Source organism: Rhinolophus sinicus, chromosome 13, assembly GCF_057876585.1.
Source record: "Rhinolophus sinicus isolate RSI-liver-muscle chromosome 13, RSI-T2T, whole genome shotgun sequence".
In the NCBI taxonomy this organism is placed as follows: domain Eukaryota; kingdom Metazoa; phylum Chordata; class Mammalia; order Chiroptera; family Rhinolophidae; genus Rhinolophus; species Rhinolophus sinicus.
This window is the reverse complement of record NC_142513.1, coordinates 55,646,396-55,663,890: the sequence shown is the minus strand read 5'-3', so window position 1 is coordinate 55,663,890 and position 17,495 is coordinate 55,646,396. Positions and strand designations below refer to the sequence as shown.

Genomic DNA, 17,495 nt, shown 5'->3' with positions numbered 1-17,495 from the left:
TCCCCTACCACAAGGAACGTAAGCTTATTTTAATGACACTGGAGGCAAAACCTAATTAGGGGGGGAAAAATCCCTTGCCAATTTATGTGATTCACTGTGAGCCAAACATCTGCAGGCAGTCTGAGAGTCTTTGGATGACGATCTGCCCTATTCTGTGGAAATCTGAGACGGAGACCTGTGTCCTGTACAGGTATAAATAATATGCAGGAGCACAGCATGCAAACAGCATGCAAAAAGCGGGGAAGACTTTGGAAGGCAAGTCCCATGCATTGTTGAAGTTAGATTGGATTCGCTGAGCCCCAATTGGGCAAGACATCGTGCCGGCCTCAGAAGGCGAAGAAGACCCCTTGTTCTAATATCGGTTTAATTATTATTTAAGTATGGCCAGGCCAGCAGATTAGGAGAGGACTGCCACTGAAAAGAGAGTTGTTATACGACTAGATCACAAGAAGAGGGGGGCATGCCACCCCATACAGGGCCACCTGGAGAAGCAGCAGGTCACTCAGGAGGCAGAGAGAGAGTGGGGGACGATTGGCAAGAGGCTCTACTGTGGTTTCCATGGGAAGGAAGGGTGAGGCAGGGTAAGCAGGTTTAGGATTAGCTAGCTTGAATAATTTCAGGGGGCTCTGAGGCATAGGGGCTGTCCCCAGTTGTCTAGTGCCTGGATCTGGGCTGATTGGGGCAGGGGGATATTGGCCCAGCGTGCGACCCCAATAAAGGAGATGGCAGGGGTGTGGGCTCTAGATTGGCTGGTTTGCACTGGAAAGGGGGCACTGCAAAGCCCGCTGTTTATTATCTTTGGGAATTGGTTAACCCCAGTTATAGTAAGCCAGACAGATATATGCATGCAGGGCTGCCCTCACCCGAGGCTCTCTTAGATTTTGTGAAAGACACTAAATAGAGTTTGCTGAGGTTTGCTTTTTCTATAAGCAGAGTTTAAAACTTTCATGACGCCAAATCCATCTACATGTTCTCTTACACGTCTGAATTGAAAAAGGCCCTCACACACATTCCTCCTATCTCATTAAAGATTTGATAAATATTCTCTTCCATTTTCTTACCCATTTCTTAGGGTTGCCTTCTTTAATATTTTTATTTATGATTTTTATAATTTAAATAATTTTTATTTATAAATTTCTGTTATTATATTAATATATAATGCATAATATTCTATATTATATATCATTTGCAATGATATATATGATATATTATCAATTTTTTATTTACAAGTTTTTAAGTTTTTCATTTATAATTTAAATGTTGTTTAATTCAGTCTTTCCCAGAGGGTACTATAAGTATTTTTGGTCATGATGTAAGATAATTTTAGGAATTCCATTGATAAATATTTTTCTGTTAATGATTCTGTGTTTTTTTGAAATGAGTATATATAATCGTGGTACAAACCTGTATTTTCCTTGATGGCATTGCTCAGGATAAGGGTATGTTTTTAAAGCTGAGTCAGTTTTAAAACTAAGTAGATAATAGTGTGGATGACTGACAAATACAGCAAATGGATGATAGGGCGATGAGAATTACTGAAGCTTGGGAAACACTAGTTAAATCCCCTTAAATGTTATTTTGCTGTCTAGAGTAGGGTAACACTCAACTGATTCTCCCCAACACACCTCCAGATTGTAACCCAACTACTCCCAACCATTTACTGAACTTCTCGTTGGTAATACTTTATTTAAAAAAAAAATTATATATCAATTCTTCTGTGCAGCATTTCTGGATAACCTTTTTTGTTCCAGTAAACTTGCATTAGTCTTGAGCTCTTACCACGCTTTTAATTACTGTGCTTGACTTAATGTCTGGCCCGGCAGGTACTGTCTCCCCACAAGGAGCGCTGCCTTTGAGGGCTGGAGTCGGGGTAGGAGATGTCAAAGGTCAGTGACAGGCGGACGGCATGAAGCCCAGGAAAGCCCCTGGGGTCTGGCCCAAGTGGATTGTGGTTACGGGGCCAGAGCTGGCCGCATATTTCCACGCCTCGAGTTAGAAGTCAAAAGCTCTGCCATCCCAAGGAAGGACAGAAAGAAATATTAGGCATTGATTTGAAGTGTGAAGAATCAATGCTGCTCTGTGTAATTAAGAACTAGACTGGGAGTGATGAAATTTGAGACCCAAAGGGAGCCCTGGAAAGTGACAGTGGGCGAGTCATACATCCTTCCTGTTGTCTGGTCGTCTGGCTATGAGATGAGAGACTCTTGCCCGCTCCAAATAATGTTTAAAAGACATTTCAGTCTATCAGAAAAAGACACGTGCACATGCTTACACACACACACACACACACACACACACACACACACACACACACATGCAATGTTCTATCTATGTTGTCCATAAGTATGCTAATCCTAAAGAAAGCCAATAGAAAAATCCAGACTTAAGACCAGTGTGGAGTTAGACATTAACTACCCCCAGAGTTCTCATTAAATCACATTATTCCCTCAAATACACAGCTTTCTGAGGAGTTTTAATTGTTTCTTTGCCGTGCACCAAGACCTTGACTAAAACTTTAAAAAAGCTTGATGGAACTTTAAAAAAATTTTAAAAATCAGAAAAGTACAAAGAAATACTTCCTAAAACCACACATCCTGATATGAGTAGGAAAAAATGATTTAACATCATCAAAATAATTAGTCTCCCATACAACTTTTTAAAAACGCTACATAGGGCACGAAGTGGGCTACGTACCAGGGGAAGATGGATTCATCTCTCCTCTGCCCAGCGTGACAGCAAAGCAGGCCCCACAGCCCAGGTCCAGAATGGAATTTGACCGGACTGAATGGATGGTGGGGCTGGAAAGGGCCTAGGAATGCTTTTACTCCAAAAATTTATCCTCCAGAGGAAAGAATAAAGGACCCCACTCGTCACTCATCTCCCGCTCATCCACCGAGTGACACCACTTAATATAATTTCTCCTGCCACCAAAAAACAAATCGTCATCGTAGTTAGTTGGCGGCACTGTTGAATCAATCTTGCTGCCGCTGTTGAGCTCCTGGTTTGGAGAGCATGTGACGAACATGTGAACACGTGTGGGTGAAAGCAAGAGGACCCAGTGAGCAGATGCTGTCACACTATCCTATGCGATTAGCCAGGGGACATGACTCCCAAAGGACTTTGTTTCAAGACTCAGATGGAAGTCTCAAGTAGAAACCATGGTGCAAATTGAGTCCATGTTCAAGTGGGAGGCACGGGAGGTGCTACGAGGTCTCCTTCCCTGTAAAATGCTTGGGTTTGTGGCTGGGTCAGGATGTGGCCCATTCTGGAGGCCAGAGTAAGATCTCAACCACCCTCTGTAGTTCTCCAAAGCCCACTGCGGGATCTCCTGACTAATTGAAGAGGGCTTTGCAAAGAAGAGCTGGGTTTATAAATAATGCATTTCCTTTGTCTTGCAGGAATTCTGGAGGCAGAGGTACAATCAGATCGGCTGTGAACAGCTTACATAGCAAATCTAATAGGTTTGTAAATTAGATTTTGTGTTCATTTGTTTTTGCTGTAAGGTAGCGATTAATCTGCTTCTCCTCTTTGCTGGATGGTGCCCTTCTTACTTAGCAAATAGATCTGTTTTGTTTCACTTTGGCTTTGCATTTCCCTAATCACTTGTTGTGGAGGGGAGCTGTCTATAGAAGAGTCCATGAAAGGGTCCGAGGTCTAGAGGCAGCAGAGATGGAAAACTCAGATGCTAAGAGTCACTTTCTGGAAAAAAAGTCCACCCACTTTGAAGCACTTGAGCCACCAGTGAGCTCCTGCGGAACTTGCATTTTTGCTGAGCAGCGGAGACCGAAGGGAGTCAGGATGTTCCCCCGATTTCACTGTGGCAGACGGCTTGTCCAGGAAGTGGAGAGGAACACAAAGCATTCAGAACCTTTGCTCAGACCTCTTAAACTAGGGAGTCAACTCAGTCATGGTAACCTTTATAACTGAAAGCGCACTCCAAATTCTGAGTGTTCCCTCGCGTGGCAGTCCTCGGCCAGGGGACGACTTGATGCAGGCGAGTGAGCAAACACTTTGGAGGCCAACAGACCCAGGCTTGCTGCCCCTGGCTATGCTTGGAATATGCCTCTGACTCCCCATTCTCCCCCAGTGGCAGCTGCCCCACTGCTCTGACCTACAGTCGATACGCCCAAGCTTACGCAGCGGGGGAGCAAAGAGAGAATCCCAGGTTATCTGATAAACAAAGGCCACTACTTAAAATGAAGGACTTGCTTTACTTTCTCAATGCCCTTTTTGGTCAGTCTGGGATTAAGAGGCCCAGACTCTTGAGAATAAGGTCTGCTATTCGCCCTTCCGTGTTTTTTTCAGTTCTCTTCACCACGTGGGACCTGTCAAAGGGTGTCCGTTCCTAACCCTACAGGACTGACTCAGGAAACGGCCCCCTCTGGCCTTGCCATCATTGCTTCTAGATCTCTGATGACCTCTGAACCACCTAGGAGCTGAAATGAGCTTATGCTACCGTGTTTCCCCGAAAATAAGACCTAACCGGGAAATAAGCGGTAGCATGATTTTTCAGGATGATCGTAATATAAAATAAGCCCTAATGCGTCTTTTGGAGCAAAAATTAATATAAGACCCGGTCCTATTTTGAGGGAAATACGGTCGGGCTTATTTTACATTACGAGCAACCTGAAAAATCATACTAGGGCTTACTTTCCGGTTAGGTCTTATTTTCGGGAAAACACGGTCTATTCCTAGAGAAATACAGCTATACCGTGTGTCTTTAACACCCTCTTTCTATAAATGGGGAAACTGAGGCTCAGAGGCAACGTGATTTACCCACTGTCACACAGCTTGTGAAATCTTTTCACTACATTCTCTGCTGCTTTTCCTGAAAGCAGCGAAGAGCCCAAAGGGTCAGGTCTTCTGCCCCCCTCACAGGCTGCCCTTACGCCTGCATGCCGGGGAGCCCATCTGCCTTACTCAGAACGCTCTGGTTTTCTACCCTCTGCAACAGTTACAGAGACTGGAATCCAAGACAAGTGATACCATCTCTAGGAGTCAGGAATATTGAGGAATGGAGGTGTGCTGTGAGAATATGAGGAGACCATGTGCACCCCCAAATGAATGTCTTCTCTACCTGCAAAAAGCAAAATAGAGCACGGGGTTTAGAACCCCCGCTTATGAGGATACTATTTTTAACTTGACTGTTCCAAGATAAATGCAACGGACATAGGTGTTTGATTTGGACTCTTTAAAGGTCCAGAACTGGGCATCACAAACCCAGGTGTCACTGGAACTGGAAGAATCTGCTGTCGGCCCAGACAAAGGCGGCTTCTGATGTGTGCGGCCGGCTGAGGCAGGCCGGCTCCCGCCTTTCGAGACGTAACTGTAACCTAGTTTCTCAGAAACCTACTAGCATAGATTTCAAGCCTCTGAATTCAAGTAGGTCCTAGAATGCCTGGGCTTCTGAGCTGGGTGGAAAGACGCTGTGCATCCAGAATTGGGATTGGCCCCAGGAATAGAGCCGGCCAGCTCCTGCATCCAGCCAGGCTCCCCCAGGACAAAATTCAAATTCGAATTCAGCAAACACTTACTGAGCTCCTGCTATGTAGACTTTTGGGAACATAGACACAAGTGAGGACGCCCTGCCCCCCCCCCCCGCCCCCGCTTACAGCCTAGTGGGAGAGAGAGACACAGCACCAACAATTCTGGAACAAGACTGGACTTTACGTCTCAGGTGCGAGGAGGATTGGGTGAGGAGGGAGACGTGCTGGCTGCATCACCCTGCCTGACAGATTTTGTTCTCTCATTATTAGGTTTATAAACCATCACATGATAACCTGCTGGCTAATGCAACTGCTTATGTGGAGTTTTGTGGAAGTAACTTGGGGGAGTATTATTATTCTGATGGTGAGGGCTGGGTTTCCCTGGGAGGAAACACAGGGAGCAGGTGGGAGAGGGGAGAGTTTTATCAGCCCCATTCTCGTCTCCAGGAATGCATGTAGGTTATATCGCAGGGAGAGAGTTTGTGTGTTCTAGAAGATAAATAGACTTCCGTCCCTTCTCAGGTAATAACTGCAATTTCGCTCTTCTGAAGAAGTTTACATTCGAGCCCCAGCAAAAACAAAACCATTAGACTTGTCACTGGCACGCTAACGGATCATGTCTCCCCTCGTCCTCTCTTTTTTTCACCCCTTCCAGAGTTGAAGTTGTAATAAATGGCTCCTCGTCACCAGCTGTTGTTGACAGAAGCAATGAAAGCATTAAGCACAGCATCCAGCCCGCCTCAGCCAAGTGGAAGCACAACCAGACGCTCTCGCTGAGGATCAGGTAGTGGTAATTACGTCTAGGACGAGAGAGGGCTTGGCCTCCTTCAGCACAAGCCCGCAAATTGCCATTCTCCATCATCGAAGGGAGTCAGCATAGAAATAAAATGTCTCCCTCCCACTGAGGCAGGTTTCATCCCTAAGCGATCAATTGGAAATCCAAATCCAGGGCTGGCTGGGGCCCAGCGTGTGTGTGTGGGGGGGGGGGGGGGGAGACAGGAGCTCCCTGCTGAAGTCCTGGGGTCGGAAGGAATGAGGCACTCAGGCCAGCAGCAGCGAGAGCCCAGGGGTGCAGCCACAGGTGGCTTCTCCCAGAGGACCAGGGAAGCAGCCCTTCCCTGGCACTAGGAGATGCTTCCTGCTTGGGCCTGCTTGCCATCCGTGTCCCCTTTCTATGGCATCAGTGCCCCCATTTGGAGAGTCTTTGGAGAGCTGACCCCTCCCCGCCTCACACACACACACAGTCCTTATGGCTTGAGTAGGCTGCCCTTGCCCGAAAACATGAAAACGAAAAGCCATAGCTGGGCATCCGGTGACCCAGGAGGTGGCATGACACCTGACTGCTGAGGGAGAGCTCTGCAGCTATTGTTGAGTGGCAGGGATGGGGAAATGCAGAGGAGGAAGTACAACTTCAGGACTTGGCCAGTTTCCTTTGATAGAGCCGTCACTGACCCAGCAAAGACTGGTCAGTATATTGCAACCATTCGTTTCTAGGCATGGTGCCAGGGACCCCGGGTGCTGACAGGAGGCAGGCATGTCACAATATAAGCAGAGAGGACAGTGCACTGTGATATACACACTAGGCGGTGTTGCAGCTCGTAAATAGGTGGGGATGAAGAGAGCGATGAGGAGAGAGTACTTCGTTTTGCAAGGGGACCAAGAGGGTTGGCCAGGAAAGGACAAATGGGTTTTGAAGGGTGAGTAGGAGTTTGCCAGACCTACCACGCTACGTGCCGCTCGCACGCAGTCTGAAGTCTGCTGTTTGTGTTCAGTGCCGCTGGAGCACGAAGCAGGAGGGAGGGAATGGGGGTGATCAGGTTGGCGCCGTGGCCAGGATCAGTGGGGAGAGCCTTCATTATGGCAGCCCCTATTCCCAGGCCATCACCACGGAGAGGAAGCAGAGAAGGGGGGCAAGAGCACCGTGATCTACCTCGTCCACAGCTACCCAAAGTGTCACCACACAGCTGGGAGCTGTCCCTTCCAGGTAGGCTCACTGTCAAAATGGAAATGCTCGCACCCCCCAGTTCTCGAGGCTTAGTTTGGGGACATGAGCGGGTGCGGGGGATAGAGAGGTAGGCGATCTGGGACCTGGCAGCTGAGACCACCAGAACAAGCTGTCAGCCCCATTCTGCCACCCCTCACTGAGTGCCTCTTCCGAGGCTCCCTGGGTGGGCCCTCCGCCCTGGTCCTGCTGCCCTAACAGCTGCCGGTCTGCGTTCCTGACCCACGGATCAGTGTCACTTCAGAATCAGCGAGATTATCTGCCCGAGTTTCCTGAGGCCGCCCTAACAATTCCCCACCAACGTGGTGGCTTAAAGCAACAAGTGTGTTCTCTCTCGGTTCTGGGGACCAGAATTTTAAGCCCTCCCTCTGAAGGTTCTAGGGGAATCTTTCCTTGCCCCTTCCAGCTTCTGGGGGCTGCGTGTGGCCTGGCCTGGTGGCATCACTCGAGTCTCTGCCTCTGCGGTCACGTGGCCTTCTCCTCTTGGTCTGTGTACCCCCTTTCCTGTCTCTTACAAGGACACTGGTCCTTGTAAGATTTGGGACCCAGCCACGTAAACCGGGATGATCTAAGTTCAAGACCCTTCATTTAATAACATCTGCAAAGATGCTTTTTCCAAATAAAGCCACATCACAGGTTCCAGGGGTTAGGAGGTGGACATATATTTGCGGGGCCGGGGGCACTATTCACCCCACTATCCCACCTGTGAGTGAAATCCTCCACCAGCCTACCTGCAGTCCCCACTGGCCTTTCTCCTGCCATTGGGTGGAGAAATGGACATCCCTCCCCTTTCAAAGGAGAGCAGACTGCGGCCTTCTTGGGGCGCCTGAGAATACACGGCCACCCAGGCATCTCACAGGGGAAAAGAATTCCCTTCAACTTCCTTCAATTAACCAGCCAAATTAGTCATAATAAAAGATTCTGTAAATGATTTGGAGTGATGTTTAATAACTAATTGCAGTTCCTCACCATTACTTAGAAGTTAATCCACTCACAGAAGTGTTTATTGATGGGCTTTCTGGGGGCTCTCTTTGCTTTTAAATACTTTGGGGCAAGTCATTGCAAAGGTTTTAGCAACGTCCAAACGGTATTAGCTTGTCAGATTATATAAGCTTTGGTAAAGTGCAGTCATTAAATGCCTCTGTTTTCCGTCAAAAGGTACAAATGACTGGGCAACACGGGGCTTCCCCAGCATGATAGCAAGGGACCCAAGTTATTGATAAGATGGATGGAACACAAGCATGGTGCCCTGCCAAGGCTTCGAGCTGCCCTTACATAACCAGAGGCTCTTAAACCTGGACACCCATTAGAGCCACGGGTGGAGCTTCTGAAAGCGTGCTGAGAGAGCTTGGACAATCTCAGAATCAGGGTTTCTCAGGAGTCAGACTGGAACGTCGGAATTCTTTGAATGTGCAGGAACGAGTAGGAACTAGGCTACACCACAGGTGTGAACATCTGCAATCCCACAGGTGCTCAGGCTGCAGTGTTACCATCTGTACAGTGGGCTAACTGGCCTGCAAGTTCTCTTGTTTGCAAAGTGCGTAAAGATTCCTTTGTCCCCCTGGGGCTCTCCAGAAAAGCAGACTGGAGCCGTTGGATCTATTTTAGATGGGGGCTCACTGCAGGAAATGAAATTCATTTCAGCTGATCTGGGTACCAAATTTCTTTCTCTGACTTAAATTGCTTCTAAAGATCTTTTGGGTGATTTAGAAAGTTCTTTAAGTAAAACCCCCAGCAAGGATCTTCAGATTCTTGGGGGCCAGACCTGTGTGGTTTGAGTAAAATTCCCCTGTTGGATTCCTCAGGACTATAGGAATGTGACTATCCCCGATCCCATCTGTGTGCTTTGCTAGATGATTCTAGAACATTCCCCCTAAATCAAAGGCACCCTAGAGCCTAGAGAGCTGTCCTTTGATCACCTGTGTTTTGAAACAACACAAAGGAACCTTGCTCTGTGGGTACAGAGAGGTATCCCTATTTACAAACCCCAAAGCAGGCAGCAGTTAGGGGGCCGGCAGAGCACACTCCACAAAACAGACCAGCTCACTCGCAAAGGCAGAGCGGTGGACACACCTCACGATCCCCACCCCCACACTCTCCTTCACCCCCTGCGAGACCCCTGGGCCCAGAGAAGGCTTCCATGGAAGAAAGCAGACCAGTGAGGAATAAGGGACACGTGTCATTCTGGTTGCTTGCTCCTAGTTCAGGATTCCCTGTCCACTGATGGCTCTGAATCCCGCTAAGAGAGGGGAGAGGGCTGTAGGGTGACCACTGTCTGGGTTCGCCCAAGACGGAGGGGTTTCCTGGGAAATGCTAAAACCAGGCGGTGCTGAGAAAACCAGGATGGCAGGTCACCCCTCCTTCCAGGGCCCTCTGTGCTGAGCTCACTTCCTGTCCTAATGAAGTCATTACCCAGGGCAATGTGCATATCTCTGAGGACAAAGGCAGCCAGATTGGCCACTGTCATTGCTGCCTCGAGGCCATTCCTGACAGTCCCTGCCTGGAACCTCGGAGGGTGACATACGACAGGAAAAGCTGGGTTGGCCAAGGGCAGCTGGCAACAGGCAGACTTATCCTCACGTGTGTTTGGTTTTTGCAGGAAACAAATCTTGAAGTTCTTGGATGCTGAGAAGGACATTTCTGTCCTCAAGGGGACCCTGAAGCCTGGAGACATTATTCATTACATCTTCGACCGAGACAGCACAATGAACGTGTCCCAGAACCTCTACGAGCTCCTCCCGAGAACCTCCCCACTGAAGAACAAGCACTTCCGGACTTGCGCCATTGTGGGCAACTCGGGGGTCTTGCTGAACAGCGGCTGCGGGCAGGAAATCGACACCCACAGCTTTGTCATAAGGTAACCACTGCAGGGACTCAGGGTCCAGGGCAGAGGCCGATTGAAGGGGAGCATCACCCATTGTCCCAAGAGGTTGAAACAAGACACGCTGGTTGGGTTAGTCCCTGTTCTCAACCTTGATGGCACATTAGAATCGCCTGGGGAGCTTTTAAAAGTCCCAGTGTCCAGCCTGCGCCCCAAACTAATCAGATCAATCTGAGGGTGAGGGGGCATGAGGCCCAGGGAGCCAGGCGATTCTACTGTACAGCTAGGGTTGAGAATTGCTGGTCTAGTGCACAGGTGGGCAGACTATGGCCCACAGCCTGGTTTTGTCAATAAAGTTTTATTGGCACACAGCCACATCCATTCATTTTCATACAATCAGTGGCTGCTTTATCACTACCACGTAGAGTTGAGTAGTTGGGCAGAGTTAAGAGTTGCCACAGAGAGCGCATCTATAGCCCACTCCGCCTAAAATATTTACTATCTGACCCTTTACATAAAACGTTTACGGACCCCTAGACAGAGCCTCTATGAGTGGTTAACAAGAAAATCTCCTGGGCTGGCCAGAGAGTTTACAAAACTCTTTTCAGTGTTCTGGAAGGTCATACTCTACTAGTAACTTTATATCCCGGAGTCAAAATCTGGGAAGTGAGAGAGCAACAGAGAAATGGGTTTTGTCCTTGACTGTCATTCTCACTGAAATGTCATCTCATTTTTCAGTCACCTGGACACAGTTACTCTGACACCTGACCCCCCCAACCCAGACAGCCTCAGAAACAAGGCCTTGCTGTCCCCTCATCAAAAGTAGGGCATACAGAGCTTCGAGTTTCATCCCAAACAGCGCCCCAGACCCGGCAGAACCCAATACCGCATCTCACGTTTCTGCTGGGACTGTGCGATGCAAAGAGAGCCTTGTCCTGGGGCTTTGGGAAGCGGCCTTATCCTAGAGCTCCCTGGACCTCAGGACATGGGACCAGACACTGTGTTTACTCCTCTGTGCACTGGGATGGACGAGCCCCTGCAGCCTGGCAGCCACACTTGTTTTAGTTTTGTCATCTTCTGCCAGGTTCTGTCTGTGCCTGGCCTATCCAGCGGCTCAGCCCCCACTTCCCAAAGCTCTCCAGGCTAAAGACTGGGGGAGGGAGGAAGAAAGGGGAAGAAGGTGGGGCAGGTTTGTCTGATTGGAATCCAGAGAAAGGCTGAGGGTGGGGTGGGGTGCGCATTCAAGATTACAGGTCAGGGAGGAAGGCAAAAGCTGCCTCCAGATGGGGTCAGATCACCTCTTCGGGTACCAGGCAGCATCGAGGGGTGGCCTTTCGGACCTGGTGTTACACATGTAAGCAGTGAGCTTTCCATGGTCCACCTGGCCCTGCCCCAGGAATTTTCAGAGTCAACGGAAGATTCTGGCCGGCACTTGGTTGTACGGACAGTTAACACAGCAAGGCAAGCAGTGCGGCATCCAGAGTCCACTCTTGGCTCTGGGGCCCATTTGTCATGTGACTTGGCATGTGTCACTCCCCTTGATGGGCCTCGATTTCATCATCTATAAAATGGGCGGGTTGGACTGGCTGTCTTTGAGGCCTTTCTGTTATGAAGGCTGTCTGTGCTCTAGCCCAGTGCCGTGAGAACTTTAATGAGCAGACAAACCACCTGAACTTATTTTAAAAAATGCAGCATCTTCCGGTCTGGAGTGTGGCCGGAGACTCTGCATTCCAGGGTCCTGGATGCTGGTATGGGAACCCTGCTTTGAGAGGCACAGCCATAGGCGGCTTTGCTTCTCTGCTGGGGGTCATGTGCACAGACTTACAAAAGGGACCTGAAATGCCAGGAGAGAGCTGCTCAGAACAAAGTGCAGTTGCCCTTGGACCTTTAGTTCTGGCCCTCCCGGATTTGCATGTCTGTGGGGGTTGACTCGGTGTTTTAGGACAGGATTCTGCAGCCCCACTGTGTGCAGACCTCACGTTTCACGTTTATATAAGACCCGGTCTTATATTATATCATATCAGACCTGGTATTATATTTTATATTATATTTATTATATTATGTTATTATTATATTATGTAAGACCCAGTCTTATAGTATAGTCAAATAAGACTGGGTCTTATATTAATTTTTGCTCCAAAAGACGCATTAGAGCTGATGGTCTGGCGAGGTCTGATTTTCGGGGACACACGGTATGAGAGCTGCATGAGACAGCGTGTGTCTATGCTCAGGACAGTGTCTCTGCAACAAGGCATATGAAGTATTTGTTCCCCCCCGTCCTTCCCGTGGGTGTGTGGAGGTCACCCCATGATTCGGCACCATGTCCCCTGTACCACTTGCCTTTCTGAACGGTAGCTGTCCATGGACCCCGTGTGCCCACTGCACCCACTGCACCCTGGCAAAGCAGAGAGGTTGTGGCCACCTCTGGACCCCAGTCCACGCTGGGCCCAGCACAGCAGAGGGGCTCTGCGAGGCTCCATTGGGACAACAGACACCGGGAAGGTCCTAACGGGAAGTTCCCGGTCTCTGTCAACCCAAGTCTTCACTCAGCTCGCCTTACTCTGGGTTTACTGGGCCCTTCTCTGTGTGGGAGACACGTGAGACCTCACCCCCATCTCAGAAAACTCTGCATGTGAATCGTCGTAGGGCACACTGCACGCAAAACACAGTGAGCCTGCAAAAAACGTGCGACCCCCAATCCCCTGGGGAGCTCAGGGCAGGCTTCGGGAGGAAGCACCATTCACGTTGGCAATGGTGAGGCGAGGAGAAGGAAAGAGCACAAGGGGGCATGGAAGCAAGAAGGTAGATTCATGGATCACGGAGCCCAGCACCTGACCACACACAAGGGGCTGCTGGGAAATGAGGTCACACAGGGTGTCTGGTCCCACAGGCCCCCGGAGCCGGCAACGCCAAGCTGAGGGGACTGCACGACTCAGGGTCATACATATGCAGAGTCAACTCCCAGATGTTTGGGGATTAAAACTTCAGTGGGTACAACCACACACACACACACACACACACACACACACACACACACCTTTCATGGGGACAATCCTATGGACAAATGCCCTTCCACAGACAAATCAGCACCTCTGCTTAACAGGACTAGGAACTTAGCGTGTCCCAGGTGCACTTCTACACACGTCATGTTTATTAACTCACTTAATTCTCACAACAATCCTGTCAGGAATGTCCAGTTTTGCCCTGGCTTTTGCAATGAGGAAACTGAGTGACAAAGAGTCAGAGATGACAAGTGTAGTTCGGGCCAGGGTCAGGCCATGGACGCAAGCTGCCTCTCCTCCCCGACAGACTTGCCCTCCGATACCCACTTCCATCTCTGCCAACACATACTGCAACTTCATCTTATTGTTGCCTAAAATGCAAATCTGTCCGTGTCACTCTCCTGCTCAAGAACCTTCAGTGGCTCCCTATTGCCTTTGGAACCAAGTCACGGACATACAGACAGCAGGATAGCTCTCCTGCCCACCTCCTCCACACAACTGGCTCCAATCAGACCAAATCACTTGCCTTCCCCTATATACTCACAGTCTTTCCCACCTCTGAGCCCTTCGACACATTTCTTGTGCCTAAAATACTACAGTATGATGTTTCCTAAACTGCCTGGTTATAAGACTGACCTAAAGAATTTATAAAAACAGATATCAATTCCTAGGCCCATCTGTTGACTCTGGATCTCTAGGTGACTGACCTGGGGAATCTGTACTTTTGGCCTGAAGTGATTCTTCTCATCAGGCAAGCTAGAGAAATGCTGTCCTATTGTGTCTTTTCCACTAATCCGCCCTGCTAGACTTCCCTCCATGGTCACCACCTCCAGGAAGACCACCTGATGCCTCTCCTTCCCATAATAATGATGACACTAGTCACATTTATTGAGCTCTTACTGTGCTCCAGCAGTGTTCTAAGAACTGGGTGTGTGGTCGCTCCTTTAATTCCTGGGAAGGATGCCGCTGTGATCGTCATCATAGCGAAAGAAACTGTTGTGGCTATTCCTTAGCTATGGGGAAGCTCTCAGGAAGGACAGAGGTGGAGCAGGTTGCCCAGAATCACACAGGCAGGAAGTATCAGGGTGATTCTGAACCCAGGGGTGTGCGTTCAGAGCCCTCACTCTCTCACCTAATGTGGCCCAGTCACGCCCAGCAAAGCGTGCTCATCTTGTGGGCTGACAGCTGGCTTACTCGCCTCCTTCCTCCTCTCCTACATACTGAATTGCAGAAGGCAGGCATTGGGCATGCCCAGGGGCAGCAAAGTTCCCCGTATGTGCTAAGAGCCGAGTCAATACGCGTGGCAGGACAAGAAGGAGAAGGCACGAGAGGAGGGGCCGCTGAGTGCAGGAAGATGCCCTCGGTCTTTGTTTTGGGAGGAGGAGGAAGCGAGGACAGGCCAAGGCTGGATAACGTGAACTAGAAGCAGCTTCCTCCAAGGACCATGTTGCCTTCTTCCCTCCGGCAGGTGCAACCTGGCGCCAGTGCAGGAGTACGCCCGGGACGTGGGGCTCAAGACAGACCTGGTGACCATGAACCCTTCGGTCATCCAGCGGGCCTTCGAGGACCTGGTCAACGCCACGTGGCGGCAGAAGCTGCTGCAGCGACTGCACAGCCTGAACGGCAGCATCCTGTGGATCCCCGCGTTCACCGCCAGGGGCGGCAAGGAGCGCGTGGAGTGGGTCAACGAGCTCATCCTGAAGCACCGGGTCAACGTGCGCACTGCGTACCCCTCTCTGCGCCTGCTGCACGCCGTCCGCGGGTGAGCGGCCCCTGGGGGGAAGGTGCTTGGGAGGCAAGAATCCTTTCCCGGGGCACTGCCGTCCCCGCTCTCCCACCCACTAGCTGTGTGACCTCTGCCAGTCACCTGACCTTTCTGAGCCTCCCTTTCTGATGAGAAGAAGGGAGGCTGGCAAGTGGGTTTTATCTGGCAGGGCAATTTTGGCCAACTGGTCGTGCCTGCCTGGAGAGCTATGCTGAGAACAAACCATAAGGGGCAAGAATGGAAGCGGGAATATTTGCTGGATAGCTATTGCAAGAGTCCGGGTAGGAAATGCATGTGGCTTAGACCAGGACGGTGGTAGTGGAATAGTTTTGTCAGATTTGCCATAAAATTTGGAGGAGAGGCAGCAGCACTGGCTGATGGATTCTACTGAAGGAACTCATGGGAGAGAAAGAGAAAAAGTCAGACGACTGTTAGTGCTAGGGCGTGAGCATGGAGGGACAGTGGTGCCATTTTCTGTGACAGGAGGAGCCTGGGAGAAGCCCATGCATGTCGGGCATATTGAGGAAGAGACTTCTTTCTTGGGAATATTAAGTTTGAGATGCCTGTTACAAATACACCCCACCCACCCTGACCTCGCCGCTTGGGGCCAGGCTCTGCGTCCAGTCACATGGTTCCCAATCCTGCTCCAGGACCACGACAGCCCATTGCACAGCCTCCCCCGACCAAGGGACATTGGCACGCTCTTTACTGGGGCCTTCACATAACTCGGTGTGCCCTGGGAAGCCCTCGGAACCACCCACAAAGGATTCTGGTCCTCGTTAGGGTGGGAATGCACACAGACACCCTGTGCCACAAAGAAAGACCTAGCGATACGTTCAATAAAAGGCAGCCACACTCGTGGCTGACAGAGACCTCACTGAGGCCACATCCTTCATCCTGAAGTGTGACCTATTAGGGACCTTCGTCCCTGTCACAGAGGGGGGCTCCGCAGCAACCCCCACCTCCCAGACTTAGGATCCATTCCTTAAATGTTGTTTCTTCCTGAAAGGAGGAAACTCTATGTGGTTTGGGGGTCAGAGGGGAGCAGAGAAAGAGAAAGACCGTCCTTTGGTAAAGAGAGAAAGGGTCCCTTGATGGGGAATGGGCAACCACCTGGAAGAAACGCGTGCAGCCAGAGCTATTTCCAGCTATAATTGACTCACTTTTATCTGTCAAAATAGCATTAAGCACCAGTAACAAGCCCTTTAAACAAACAGGCTGTTAATCCTGAGATCACAACATCTTCCTTTGCAGAAACTCCCCAGAGGAAGTACTGCAGGGAAGGCGGGTGGGGGGGGACTCCGCTTTTAGCAAGGGGAAGAGGTGGGGGGCATGGATTGGATTGGGTTGGATGTCACGGGCCTTGGAATGGATTTCCGCTGCTGGCCCTCTCCCTCTCCTTCTGTAGGGCCACTGGGCCTTGTAGAGTGCAGGGTCCCGCAGGACTTCAGAACTGAATCAAAATTTCTTTCGACAGGCTGGTGCAATGAGCTAATCTAAGAGGAGGCACTTTAGTATGGACAGAGGCAAGGGCCTGTACTTAGGTTCTAGAGAATTGTACAGAAGGATGAACAGCACCAGCCGTCGGCGGGTGTGTGGCTGCTCAGAGGGACGTGAGCTTAGATTGCAGCAATGGATGGAGCACATCTTTGAGAGGCAGGGAGGTCAGCAATGGCCTTGATTTACTCCCTCTGGTCAAATCCCACGTGGAGAAGCACATTCAGTTTTGGGTACCGAGGTAGAGAAGGACCATGGTGGCAGAGAAATTCGGAAGATGAAAGGTTTGGGGCATGAGCGCAATCTTTATTCTTTCAGCAAATACTCACAGGCTCTGGGGCTGTGCAAAAATCAATAAAACAACGCCTCTACTCTGGAGGAGCTCACAGATGTGGCCGGTGAGGCGTCAGGTGTAGAAGTAGGGCTGGGAGCGGATCCAGAGGGAGTCAGCTTTCATCTGCATGCTGGAAAGAACCTTCCAACAAATAAAGATCATCTGAAAGGAGGCATGGTTGCCTCCCAGGAGGTGGTGAATCCAGCCTCCTTGGGGATGTTCCAGCAGCAGTGAATGCCCCCCAGTGGGCCGTGGAGAGGGAAAGCCACACCACCCCAAGTCGCTGTCTGAGCTTGGTAGGGCCGCTGAGATAAAGTACCCCAGGCTGGCCAGCCTAGACAACGGAGTCAGTTGTCTCGGTTCTGGAGGCGACGAGTCTGAAATCAAAGTGTCAGGAGGGCTGGTTCCTTCTGAGGCCGTCGGTTGGGGAAGACTGTCCAGGCCTCGCTCTTCAGCTTGTCAGTGACCATCTTCACATTCACACGGTCTTCTCCCTGTGTGCATGTCTTCTCCCAGTGTCCCATTTTTAAGGACTTCAGTCAGAGTGGATTAGGGGCACCTTAACGACTTCCGTTTAACTTGATGACC

The 17,495-nt window shown here is 50.1% G+C and overlaps 1 protein-coding gene and 1 long non-coding RNA gene across 3 annotated transcripts in view; one reads left to right on the top strand and one right to left on the bottom strand.

Moving 5' to 3' along the window:
- LOC109444928 (uncharacterized) overlaps window positions 1-17,495 on the bottom strand; it is a 113,798-nt gene that overhangs the window by 50,123 nt on the left and 46,180 nt on the right. The window lies entirely within an intron of this gene.
- ST8SIA2 (ST8 alpha-N-acetyl-neuraminide alpha-2,8-sialyltransferase 2) overlaps window positions 1-17,495 on the top strand; it is a 55,852-nt gene that overhangs the window by 27,596 nt on the left and 10,761 nt on the right. For both annotated transcript variants that reach the window (XR_012491256.2, XM_019726693.3), the window contains exons 2-5: window positions 3,399-3,461; window positions 6,142-6,270; window positions 10,088-10,345; window positions 14,780-15,073. Coding sequence is in view for 1 of the 2 variants with exons in the window: in XM_019726693.3 (XP_019582252.1) it covers window positions 3,399-3,461; window positions 6,142-6,270; window positions 10,088-10,345; window positions 14,780-15,073 (744 nt within the window). In the remaining variant the exon portion in view is untranslated. The remainder of the gene's footprint in view (window positions 1-3,398; window positions 3,462-6,141; window positions 6,271-10,087; window positions 10,346-14,779; window positions 15,074-17,495) is intronic.